The following is a 10,989-nucleotide window of genomic DNA, read 5'->3' on the forward strand; positions in this document are numbered from 1 at the left end:
GTATGTACATAAAAAAAAGCTCATGTATGTGAACGAACATTTTAACTTTCTCACAAGTTTGTATATTGAAAAATAAAGTCCGGATGAGATTATGACAGCCGGAGAGACGAGTGTCAGAGAGAAAACTTCTCATTGGGCACCTCAAACCAAAAGCCTGTCCGCTGGGCGAGTATCCGTCATCCAATTGGTTGATTTTTTGAGGGAGCCACGCCTTTTCAGGGGTACGTCACGTTGGTTTTCCTACTCCAGCAAGTGGTGACGGTTGAAGATGTGGCTGTCCACGCTGCCAATAACTCCCTGACAAGCGGTCCTCGGAGTCCAGTGTGGAGGGCAAACTCGCCACGCATGGAGTTGAGCTCGGAGCGTGTGCTGGCACCGCTGGAGATGTCGCAGACGGCGAGCCAGGGTGGCGAGCCCGTTCCGGGCGACGGCGACTACGAGAGCTTGCCGTCTCATGTCTCGGTGACAACGCACATGACAGCGGGGGCAGTGGCTGGCGTCCTGGAGCACACGGTCATGTACCCCGTGGACTCCGTCAAGGTAACGGACGCACACCTCCCGCGTCTCCGTCTAACCCGACGCTTGCCATCAACTTGGCCATAAATCACGCCTCAAGTCCACAGCAGCACAGACTGCTCGTCTGCTGGTTACGTATTGCAATACTTGGCTAACAAGCGTTAGCTTTAAAATTGCGCAACTTGCCTGACCACAGTTAGCTTCTCATGTTTAGCTCATTTTTGCGGGTTTGTTTCCGGGGAGCGTGCCAACGTGCATAGAATAAATAAACAGTTATTTTTTTTTAATTGATTCATAATTTTTTTTTTTTGTGCGTGTGCGTGTGTCCAAGACGACAGTAGAGCACTCAATTCAGCCTCTGTCAGTGTGATTAGAAAGTTTGTTGCCAAGTCTCGGTTAATGGCTAACTCTAAACTTCATTAACATTTTTAACTTAATAACTTATACGATTGTACCTTGACTTATGAGTATGATTTGTTCTGTGGCCACGGTTATAACTCAAATATCATCTCTCAAAATAGCTTCTTCCATTGAAGTGAATGTGAATACAGTAATCCCGCTTCCATCGCTGGGGTCATGTTCCAGGCCAACCACACAAGAAATGAAATACGCGACATACAAATGGCCTATCCCCCCCCCCCCCCCCCCCGGCATATTTTCATAGGACCTACAGCCCATAAAACTATGCAGATCTTGAAGCACACAAATGTTTCGGGACATTGTGGTGAAGAGAAGTCGTGTGGTTAAAAACCCACATTCACGGCGATGCTCGGGATCTCATAAATGCTTGGCGTTTACTTAACAAAAAAACAAAAAAAATGGGTAAATTCTACAACCCCGACGATACAAAGTCCACGTGGTTAGGCATGAACTGCATAATCAACAAGACGCTGCTTAACATTATGGGTGAGTTGGAGAGTCTTAAAAAAAGAGGAGCACAGTGCAACACATCCTTCTCCCATCAAGGTTGTCCATCAGCTCGTAGGAATATGTCAGTGACATACATCAAAAGACCACATTTCCCATACATTTTTCACAACAGAAAACAACCTAATTGCATGTAATATATTGAGAGAGGGAGCAAGAGGAATGGATGGCTTCCCGAATTTGTGTGTTGTGTTGGGGACCCCTAAAACAGGATACACATTTTTGCCAACAATGGTATGTTGTTGACCATATTGAACCCCTGACAAAGAGTGCTCGGGCCTTAATAATAAAGTTAATAACCAGTTGGGGTAGCAATTCACATCGTCTTGTAGTTTGGATTGAACTCTTCCTGTTTCTGTTAAAATGTTAGTTATAGACCCTAAAGCCTAGCAATCATTGACATGATGGGGGGTCATAGTACTAGCCATAATAGTATTTTGCACACACACTAATGTGATGAAGATGAACTAAATTTCTGTAGCTTTGAATAGGTATAAAAAGAATCACAACTAACATGTACTTATTAGGATTGAGAATTCGTTGTTCCTATTAATCACAAGCTCTGCATAATTTTGAGGGTTTGACGTACTTTGAGTTGCTGACCGTCAGTCACGTACGGTTAGTAAACACCCTTCTCACTTGGTATCCAAATATTAAACATAAAATATAATATTTTTGCAGAGGAGGAACACTCGTTGCATTGTTCCATGTTATTTTCCAAGTGCCTTCCAAGTGGAGGGTGTGAAGCATCAAATTGCTTTGTAACCAAGTCATCCAATTTGGAATATGGCCAACATTTTCAGTAATATGGGCTGATCACATGCTTGTTGTAAGGTTTGCGTAGTACTCATAACCCAGGTTTTTACTCACAATTCAAGATGAAAAAAATTAGCGAATCAATGGCTCAGGTCTTTCATAAGCAGAAGTATCACAGAACCTTTCATGACGAATAGGAAGCTTTAAATAATGACATTGGCCTTCATTGTTAAAGGTAAGGGATTGTTTTTTTTTTGTTTTTTTTTTTTAGGTTTACCTACCTAAATAAGTTAGCATAACTTTACACTTGTTTGACAGTTTAGAATATTCAAATGTAACAAATACATTGAAGTTAATTTCGTTTTTTTATTTCAAATACGACTGTTCTTTCAATTAGATGCCTGGTGTTTCTGTTTCTGTTCTATGAGAAGAATGATTAAAAATCTGAGCAGACTTGATGTTCCACTATGGCTCCATTGTTGCTACACTCTCCTCCATTACTCAAACTCTTTTTTTTTGTCATTTCCTCTTGAGCAGATTTGGATTTTTCTTTCAAGTGACGTAACAGCTGCAGTTGTAGCATCACTTTTGGTAGCAATAACTGTTGGGTGAGTTCATTTGGAGTCCGGTGGACCTGTAGACCAAGGCCTTGACCTCGCAAGATATCAAACGAGGCACACCTAGAGCTTTTTTGCGCCAACAGTGCCAAGGGAGTGTCTGTTCGGTCCTTATCTGTGCTACACACTCTTGAAATCAACCTCCCGCAGTGAAGGGTGTGCACGTCATCGCCCTTGTATCGTATTGATTAGGAAATGGTCAGAATTGAGGCTCTACTACAACTTTGACGTAGATAATGAAAGTCAGACGCCTATACTGTAGCTCAAAACAGTCCCAATCAGAAGTTTAACCGACAAGATGTTTTAAGTAATATTTTAACGTTGTGGACGGTTATTCGTGTTTAAAAAAAAAAAAAAAAACACTCAAATGAAACTGAAAGAATTCAATGTCGTGATGAAGTTGTTTCGGTGTTCTCCTTAGAATCACTGTCATCATAAAATTGAATAATGAAACTTTGAAGTTTTATACGTGGCCAAGCATTTGCACACATACTTCAGTATTAATAGGTAAGTCTCTTAAAAATGTGTTTCTGTCACATTATGCAACTTTTTTCCCCATTTGCTAGCACTGCAAGATTTGGGGGTATCCCACACACTGCCCAACAATGTTTGTAATAAGTGATTTAGAGAAGACTAAATTCTGCCATATTGGGGTAACTGCCCCTATAAGAAACCCTTTGTTTCTACTGAAATTATGACTGGCATTTATTCTTCCCTCAGCAGAGACTGAAACGGTGATTATTTACAGAGTAAATATTTACCCTTAAGTTTCCTAATATTCATCAGATTACGTGTGTAGTTGGAATCTTTGAATGCTTCGAACTATTGTTTCATTGCCATTGTCATACTGAGCGGAATCTGGAGTTTTGTCATCGTGTGGATGTAGCACAACTTCCTTTAGTTGATGTTATGTTTTTCATTTTGGCTCTATTCTGTGTGAAGTATACATTTTTATTTAGTTTATGCGAATGGTTTTGATTGCTGGATCAGAATAATAAAGTTACTTAATTGCCCTTATGGTGTGATTTGTGCATGTCTAATTGACACACGTCAACATCAACTAAGATTTTTGTTGCACCACGTTCCCACATCTGTATTAAACGGAAACATAATTGTACTTTATTGTGAGCGCAAAAAGGAAGGAAACGCATTGGAACATACCGAGGAAGATAGTCCAAGCCTATCTTCTCCAGCCAGCGGCAGCTCCATCTTCCCGCAAATAAAAACAGGCTTTGTGCTGTGCAGATAACTTGGCATGCTGGACTAAAACAAAGCCTTGTCTTGGCCTCACACGCCAGACCGTCATTCCTCAGACTAAAGAGCCCTCAGCCGTCACAACCAAGTGACTACGTTTTAGGCTACAATACATCCTGAAAATGGGGTTTGGCTCATAGCAGGTGTCCAAATTCAGTCTTATTGTCTTTAATAGACAAGTATGTATACCGAATAGACTGCAAACAATATTTTTAGGGACAGAACTTGCCTCTCTGTGGGCTTTCACCTACCTGAAAACAATGGTGGGAAGCATAACATTTTTACTATACTTAAGTAGATTTTGGAACCTATGAGATAACATGCATGTCCAGATGTCCAAAATGCATGTAAAAAAAAAAAAAAAAAAAAAAAAAACGCCACAAGGTTTAAAATTCTGTAATGAAATCACCAAAGTAACCAAAAATACACAAATAATGGTAGAATTAAACGTTGAATACAGTTTAGTTGTCCTGACATTGATTCACATGAGGATGACCTCCAAATTACACCAGTATTATATATTTTGTATATTTATAGTCAATACAGCACTTCTGTAGCATATTTAGCCTTATTCTAAGCTCTTTGCTTCAGAGGTAGTTTAGAATTAGTGTTTTTTAAGTGCATTTTATTTCTATCTTTTTTTTTTTAAGTCAATGACATGAAGCTCGTATTGACAAGGTACTGTACATTCAATCTGTATGTTGCACTTGCATTGGCAGGTATTTGATAAATACCAGGTTTTTGCCCCCCACGTCGAGAAGAGTCCTGATTCCGATGTTCCGATTCGATTTGATGTTTTTTCTCTTTACGCTACCATGACGCATATCGAATCTATATTGCTCTTCAGCACAAATCATAATCTTTGTGTCCTGTTATATTTTTAGACAAGGATGCAGAGCCTGCAGCCCGACCCCAATGCCCGGTATCAAGGCGTGTACGAAGCACTGAGACGGATCATCCGCACAGAGGGTTTCCTCAGACCACTAAGAGGTCTCAACATCACAATGTTGGGTGCCGGTCCTGCGCACGCGCTCTATTTTGCCTGCTATGAACGGGTCAAGCACTCCCTCAGCGACGTCATTAAAAGTGGAGCCAACAGCCATCTGGCTAACGGTACAAATTGTCCTTTCCTGAATATCATGATTTAACTGTTAGTGTCAGACATATTATGCAATTCCCCCCCCACAATCTAAAACGGTTTTCAGGTGTATGTAGCCAACTCCCCAAGGATCAATATTTCACTTTCTTGTCTTGCTAAAATTAGCCTTTTTTTATGTCATGCAAGTGAGCGACAATACAACGCCTTGTATGCCTCCAGGCCAATGAAGAGTCCCGATTTTTGTTACCATGACGATTGGGGTAGAGCCTGAGCCTGGTGGCAAGAGCGGCTTCTACTTGCAGGAGCACCCCCCATAACGACAGTAAAACCATTTTCACTTGTAAAGTCAGCACACGGCGTTGTTGTGCTACATGGACAAGTGCACACAAACATTTTCAGAAATTGGTAGACAGTGAAAGATTTTGTCAGTGGATTAATTTCACACTTGATGAGTCCGGACACAATTTATGGGCACTATTATTTTCAGGTATTCCATTAAACGTCAATTGTCCATATGTCCTTTTACTATTGACAACTGTTGTCTTCACAGGTGTTGCAGGCAGCGTGGCAACTGTCCTCCATGACGCTGTCATGAACCCTGCTGAAGGTAAGCAAAACACTAATACTACTCCTAAAAAAATATACTATAAATGCAAATCATATTTTGTCTTCTGACAAGGACAGACTGAAATGAATTATTAATCCAATGTGATCAGACCAATGGGCAAATCCAAAATTGAAGGTATTTATTTTGTTGTAATGCTTTTAAAAAAAAAAATGTACAGAAAGTCACATTCATCAGCTACTTCATTACTGTAGTTATATACTGCAGGATGGCTTTGTGCCATAACCTATAGGTTGACAAAACTGTTTGCTCACACCTGGGTCATTTGAGCTTACTGTGATAATCAGTACTAGCCTCTAGCGGAACCATTTTCAGAATGTGCTGTCCTAAGTTTAAACGCAATCTAACGCCAGATGGGTAAATGCTTCCAATTTCTAGTTCAATCAAGCAACAAATGGTTTTTATGCAGTTGTGGGCATCCCCAAAATTAACTGAGTCATGGGTGTCTATTCTGTAAATCAATATGTTTGTCTTCCACGGACAATTTCTTTGCTTCTAACTTCATTTTGCGCTCCCAAATTTTCCATGCTTGCCACTGTCTAAGCGTAAGAATAAGTGAAGACAATTTAGAGCCCACGATGTGGCATCAATATGCCTACAGACCAGATGAGCAGTCTGTGATTTAACAGGCAATGACCATTTATTGCTGTCATATTCAATTAGAAAAAAAAATATGTACATTTTAATTGAAAGTTCCTAAATGTTTCTGTCGTCATGGCTCAGTGGTGAAGCAGAGGATGCAAATGTACAAGTCTCCCTATTGTGGACTTTGGGACTGCGTTCGCACGGTGATGCGCACCGAGGGTGCGGGCGCCTTCTACCGCAGCTACAGCACGCAGCTGACCATGAACATCCCCTTCCAGGCTGTTCACTTCATCACCTATGAGACCATGCAGGAGTGGCTAAACCCGCACAGACACTACCATCCTGGCACGCACATCGTGTCCGGTGCGGCGGCCGGCGCCATCTCGGCCGCCGTCACCACACCGCTTGACGTGTGCAAGACGTTGCTCAACACGCAAGAAAATGTGGCGCTCAGCTCCATGAACATCAGCGGCCATTTGTCGGGAATGGCCAACACTTTCAAGACAGTGTATAAGTTGGGCGGATTGGCAGCTTTCTTCAAAGGGGTGCAGGCTCGAGTGATATACCAGATGCCCTCCACGGCCATTGCCTGGTCCGTGTATGAGTTCTTCAAGTACTTCCTGACCAAGCAGGAGGCGAGACCTGCTTCCTGGAACGGAAAGTGAACGTGAGCGCTCCGCGATGTTTGAGGAAGTAGCAGAGCTGTGACACACCTTCTTGTTACTCCACTGACGTCTGCACGTTTTTTTTTTCTTTTCACAATGACGTCACTCAAGGGCAAATGAATCAAGGAGAAATTCACACAGTCGTCTTTCAACATTCTTTCCGACATACATAACCACATTTTCTTGAACAATGTTTAGAGTTCTTAATATTTATTTATTTGTGTGGCTTGTATTTTCCTGGGTGCAGAAGGAAGCAACATGTCGCTGCTTTATTTGTTTTACTTGTGTGTATTTATAAGGAACAAGCAAACTCACCCTTTTTTCCACTCCAAATGGGAAAAATGAATCTTCCAACTTCCAAGTGCCTCTTTTGCTCTTTAACAGAGCAAGTCTTTGTTTTTATCCAATTTGTTTCAATTTTCTCTTAGTTTTTGACATTTTTGTCATAAAGAATGGGAATTTGACAATTTTCCTGATCTCTAATGACATTTTTTCATGCAATTTATGAAAGATTCTCTCTGAATGTTCTGAACTCTTGTCTCCTTGGCAGCGGTGTATTGAGGTGAATATAGATCTGTGTGGCTGTCCTGTAGCTCAACTTCCCATCGCTGACATAAGATCAGGGTGTACATTAAACGGCAAACCAGTCTTGACTGAATCAACAGTCCGGCTCCTTGTTGCAGCCAAATATTGTTACATTTTGCCACCGATCTTTCATGATCGGCGGAACGATGTGCTAATGGTTTGCACATCTGCCTCACAGTACTGAGGTTTGCGGTTTGAACTTTGTCTTTCCTCCGCATTCCAAAAGCAAGCAAGTTGGTTTAATTCCAGACTACATTCTCTATAGGTGTCGTGTTTGGAATTTTTTTTTTTCTACACGGACTAGTTCAAAGTTCAGTTCATAGCTTTAAAACGGAACAAGTTAAATTTATAGTTTGTCATTCAAAAATCGGAACCAAGTTCAGTGTTAAAAAAAAAAAATGAACCAGTTCATAGTTCTTTTTGTTTCCTTGTTATATTGGTGACAGACAAATTCTCCTCCAAATCCTGGCATTTCCCCATTGTTGCAACCCTTCCGGTCTACACTAGTAGCCAGCTGCAGCGTTCACCCTTCAGGCCCTGAAACTTGCTTGAATCACCTTTTTTTTGAATGGGAAATTAAACAAAAAAGAGAGACACTAGTCTTCAATTTGCAAACAAACATGCCACACAGGATGACAGAGAGGATGATGAAACTCACATTCAGTCTCCAGCTTTGTTCCCTTTGCACTCGTTCAGGTACAACACTGCATAGGTATGAATGATTATTCATCTACATGTGCCCTGTGACTGGCTGGCAACCAATCCGAGTGGCACAGTGCTGTGAAAATGTGTTGGGTCCCCTTCTAAAATTCTCATTTTTCCACAATTTTCCCCATAAGCTTATCGGAGAAAGGTAAATATCAGCCAAATATGACTAAAGTGAAATTAAAATGTTGTTTTTGAATGATTTGATTTATTAAGAAATAATAAAATATAGTTACCTGGCCCTCTGTGGAAAAAGTAATTAACCCCCTTGTTAAATCATGTATCAACTATGGCTAATCACAAACCATATGGAGAGCCATTATCCTCACACAGAGAAGACATACAGTAGTGGTGAACCTTCCCAGTAGTTGCTGGCCCATTATCCCAGCCTTGGGCTGCTTTTCTCCTTCAAGACCTGGACAACTTGTTGTGATTGATGGAACTGTGAATGTTGCGGTGTAACGGGAAATTCTTGGAGAATGCTCACATTAGTTTCAGACCTCAATCTGAAAAGTATTTGGGTTTTCCAGCAGGATAATGATCCAAAACACACTAGTCAACTTCTTAATGCCTTAGAAAAACAAAAGAAGGTTTTGGAGTGGCCTGATCAAAGTCAAGACTTGAATCTGATTGAAATGACCTTTTAAAAGGCCGCTCATGCACAAAAACACACAATTTTTGCAAAATTCAAACAATTGTGTAAGGAAGAGTGGGCCAAAATATGTCCATAGAGAGCACTCATTTCCTGTGATAGGAAAGTCATTATTCATTTATTTTTTTACCCCACACAAGGTCGGGTTAACAATTTTTTTTTCCTTATAAGATTAAATTGCCATTTAAAAACAATTTTAGTTTCACTTGGGTTATATGTGTTTATTCAGATTTATATCATGATCTGCTGAAACTTCAAAAATATAAAAAATTGAGAAAGGGGCCAATACTTTTTCATGACACATTTCCCCCAAACTCTGATAAGCTCCATCTCACCCACAACTTGAATGAGAAAAAGGACTTTAGAAAAGAGATGAATTGATGTACAATTTGGACATATGAATGTTTAATTAATTAACACTCCGTTCTCAATTCTTGGTCAATGAATTGATGGCCTGCCCCATCGCCATTTGTCCCTGTAGCTGTTTGTTCTTGTAAAAGTGTCACTCAGCCTGATGGCGTGCACTGCAGGTTCGCCACAAGACAACGCTAAAACCCTCTTAAATCACTCACGCTATACAGTACAGAATGACTGGTTGTGGAGTGATACATTTACCTGACATTTTGTGCGGGCAGTGTAGCTTCAGTTCCTACTCATACATGGTGTGAATGTATGTGTGTGACTGGTTTTCCATGTCTATATGTGCCCTACGACTGATCCGCGATCAGTTCAGCGTCTAGTCTGCCTTTCACCAGGAATTAAATGGGGTAGGCTCCAGCACCCCGCAACTCCGAACAGGCTTTGCGGTATTGAGAAAGGATGGATAAATATACAGTACAGTTGACTCCACACAAGGAAGCTATTGGAGGTCTGACCATGGCTTGTCACAGACCTGAATGAGCTGTTACAACCTTTGTGGTTGTACATAAGTTTTCCAAATTGTACTGTATATCAAATAATTACTTGTTTTTCAACCCACTGCTTTTTTTTTTTCAAAGACATTCCTGCATCTCTAAACAGGGAAAAAAAGTAGCATTTTAGTCTTTATTTTGGTAATGTATACAACCCACCAAAGACATTGTATCAAATAATATTTTTTTATGCATTTGCTTTTTAACCTGTATGTCTCCACCATGTCCACTCCATGAGTCCTCCTGAGTCACAGCCAGACTCTTATTTTTGTGTATGTTTACAGTCACATTGTGGTGACCACTGCAAGTCCCTTCCTGCTCAGCATTGTTTCAAAAGTGGATAGCTGGGCTTTTTTTGTTGTTGTTGCGCACATAATCTACTCACCCGAATAGTGGCAGTTAACGAGCAACCGTTTACTTATCATTGGCTTTTAGTATGTTTTGATGTGTTTAATGATTGCCGTTTTCTTTTGACTCATTCAACCTGTACACACACTTTATATAAGCCATAGTTGCCCTCCCAGAATTCCCCATGAGCAAATGGGAATTCTTTGGTTGACCTTTATATATGCATTTGCGTCATCTATATTTTATGAGGTAATCATGTCGCTAATTCAAGTGAAGAAAATACGCTCTTCATCTCTCTGTAGGTCACTCTAGCCTGTGCTTGTTTGCGTGTGAGTGTGTGTAGATATAATTGTTTTTACATGTAAATGTGTTACGCTGTTTACGCACAAATACCTGAGATGGCATTTGAATGTTAGACCATATCTACGAGAAATCATTTTGACAATGCTGCTACAGCATGTAACATTGGAGCTGAAATAAACAAGTGAGAAGTGATTGGATTGGTGGCTGCTCTTTCTCTCTCTCTCTCTCTCTTTTTTTTTTTTTTTTTTTTTTTTTTAATAGGATCGAAGCCTCTGCCAAGACTTCCTTAAAAATGTGTTAACATACAAGAAAAGCAGCTCACTCAGCCTCGAAATTGTCCAATGTGTCAATCTGTCTTGAAGCCAGCAGGGGCCAGTATAGGACTACATCGTAGTTCTAGATGCGCCTCCCTGAAGGAAGAATGAGTCGTACAAAGTCACA

The 10,989-nt window shown here is 40.6% G+C and overlaps 1 protein-coding gene across 1 annotated transcript; it reads left to right on the top strand.

Annotated features, from left to right (window-relative positions):
- Window positions 1-150: 150 nt before the first annotated feature.
- slc25a37 (solute carrier family 25 member 37) lies at window positions 151-10,753 on the top strand. The gene is made up of 4 exons (XM_061816803.1): window positions 151-540; window positions 4,955-5,183; window positions 5,720-5,776; window positions 6,518-10,753. The coding sequence occupies exons 1-4, from the start codon at window positions 346-348 to the stop codon at window positions 7,042-7,044; spliced, it is 1,008 nt and encodes a 335-aa protein (XP_061672787.1). The 5' UTR covers window positions 151-345; the 3' UTR covers window positions 7,045-10,753.
- The last annotated feature ends 236 nt before the right edge of the window (window positions 10,754-10,989 follow it).

The sequence above is a fragment of the Syngnathoides biaculeatus genome, chromosome 4, assembly GCF_019802595.1.
Source record: "Syngnathoides biaculeatus isolate LvHL_M chromosome 4, ASM1980259v1, whole genome shotgun sequence".
Taxonomy (NCBI): domain Eukaryota; kingdom Metazoa; phylum Chordata; class Actinopteri; order Syngnathiformes; family Syngnathidae; genus Syngnathoides; species Syngnathoides biaculeatus.

Excerpts from the sequence above, each read along its gene's own strand:
- slc25a37 (XM_061816803.1), top strand. The coding sequence starts at position 346 with ATGGAGTTGAGCTCGGAGCGTGTGCTGGCACCGCTGGAGATGTCGCAG. Across the intron at positions 541-4,954 it reads ACCCCGTGGACTCCGTCAAG|ACAAGGATGCAGAGCCTGCA; the intron begins GTAACGGACGCA and ends TTATATTTTTAG. Across the intron at positions 5,777-6,517 it reads TGTCATGAACCCTGCTGAAG|TGGTGAAGCAGAGGATGCAA; the intron begins GTAAGCAAAACA and ends GTCATGGCTCAG.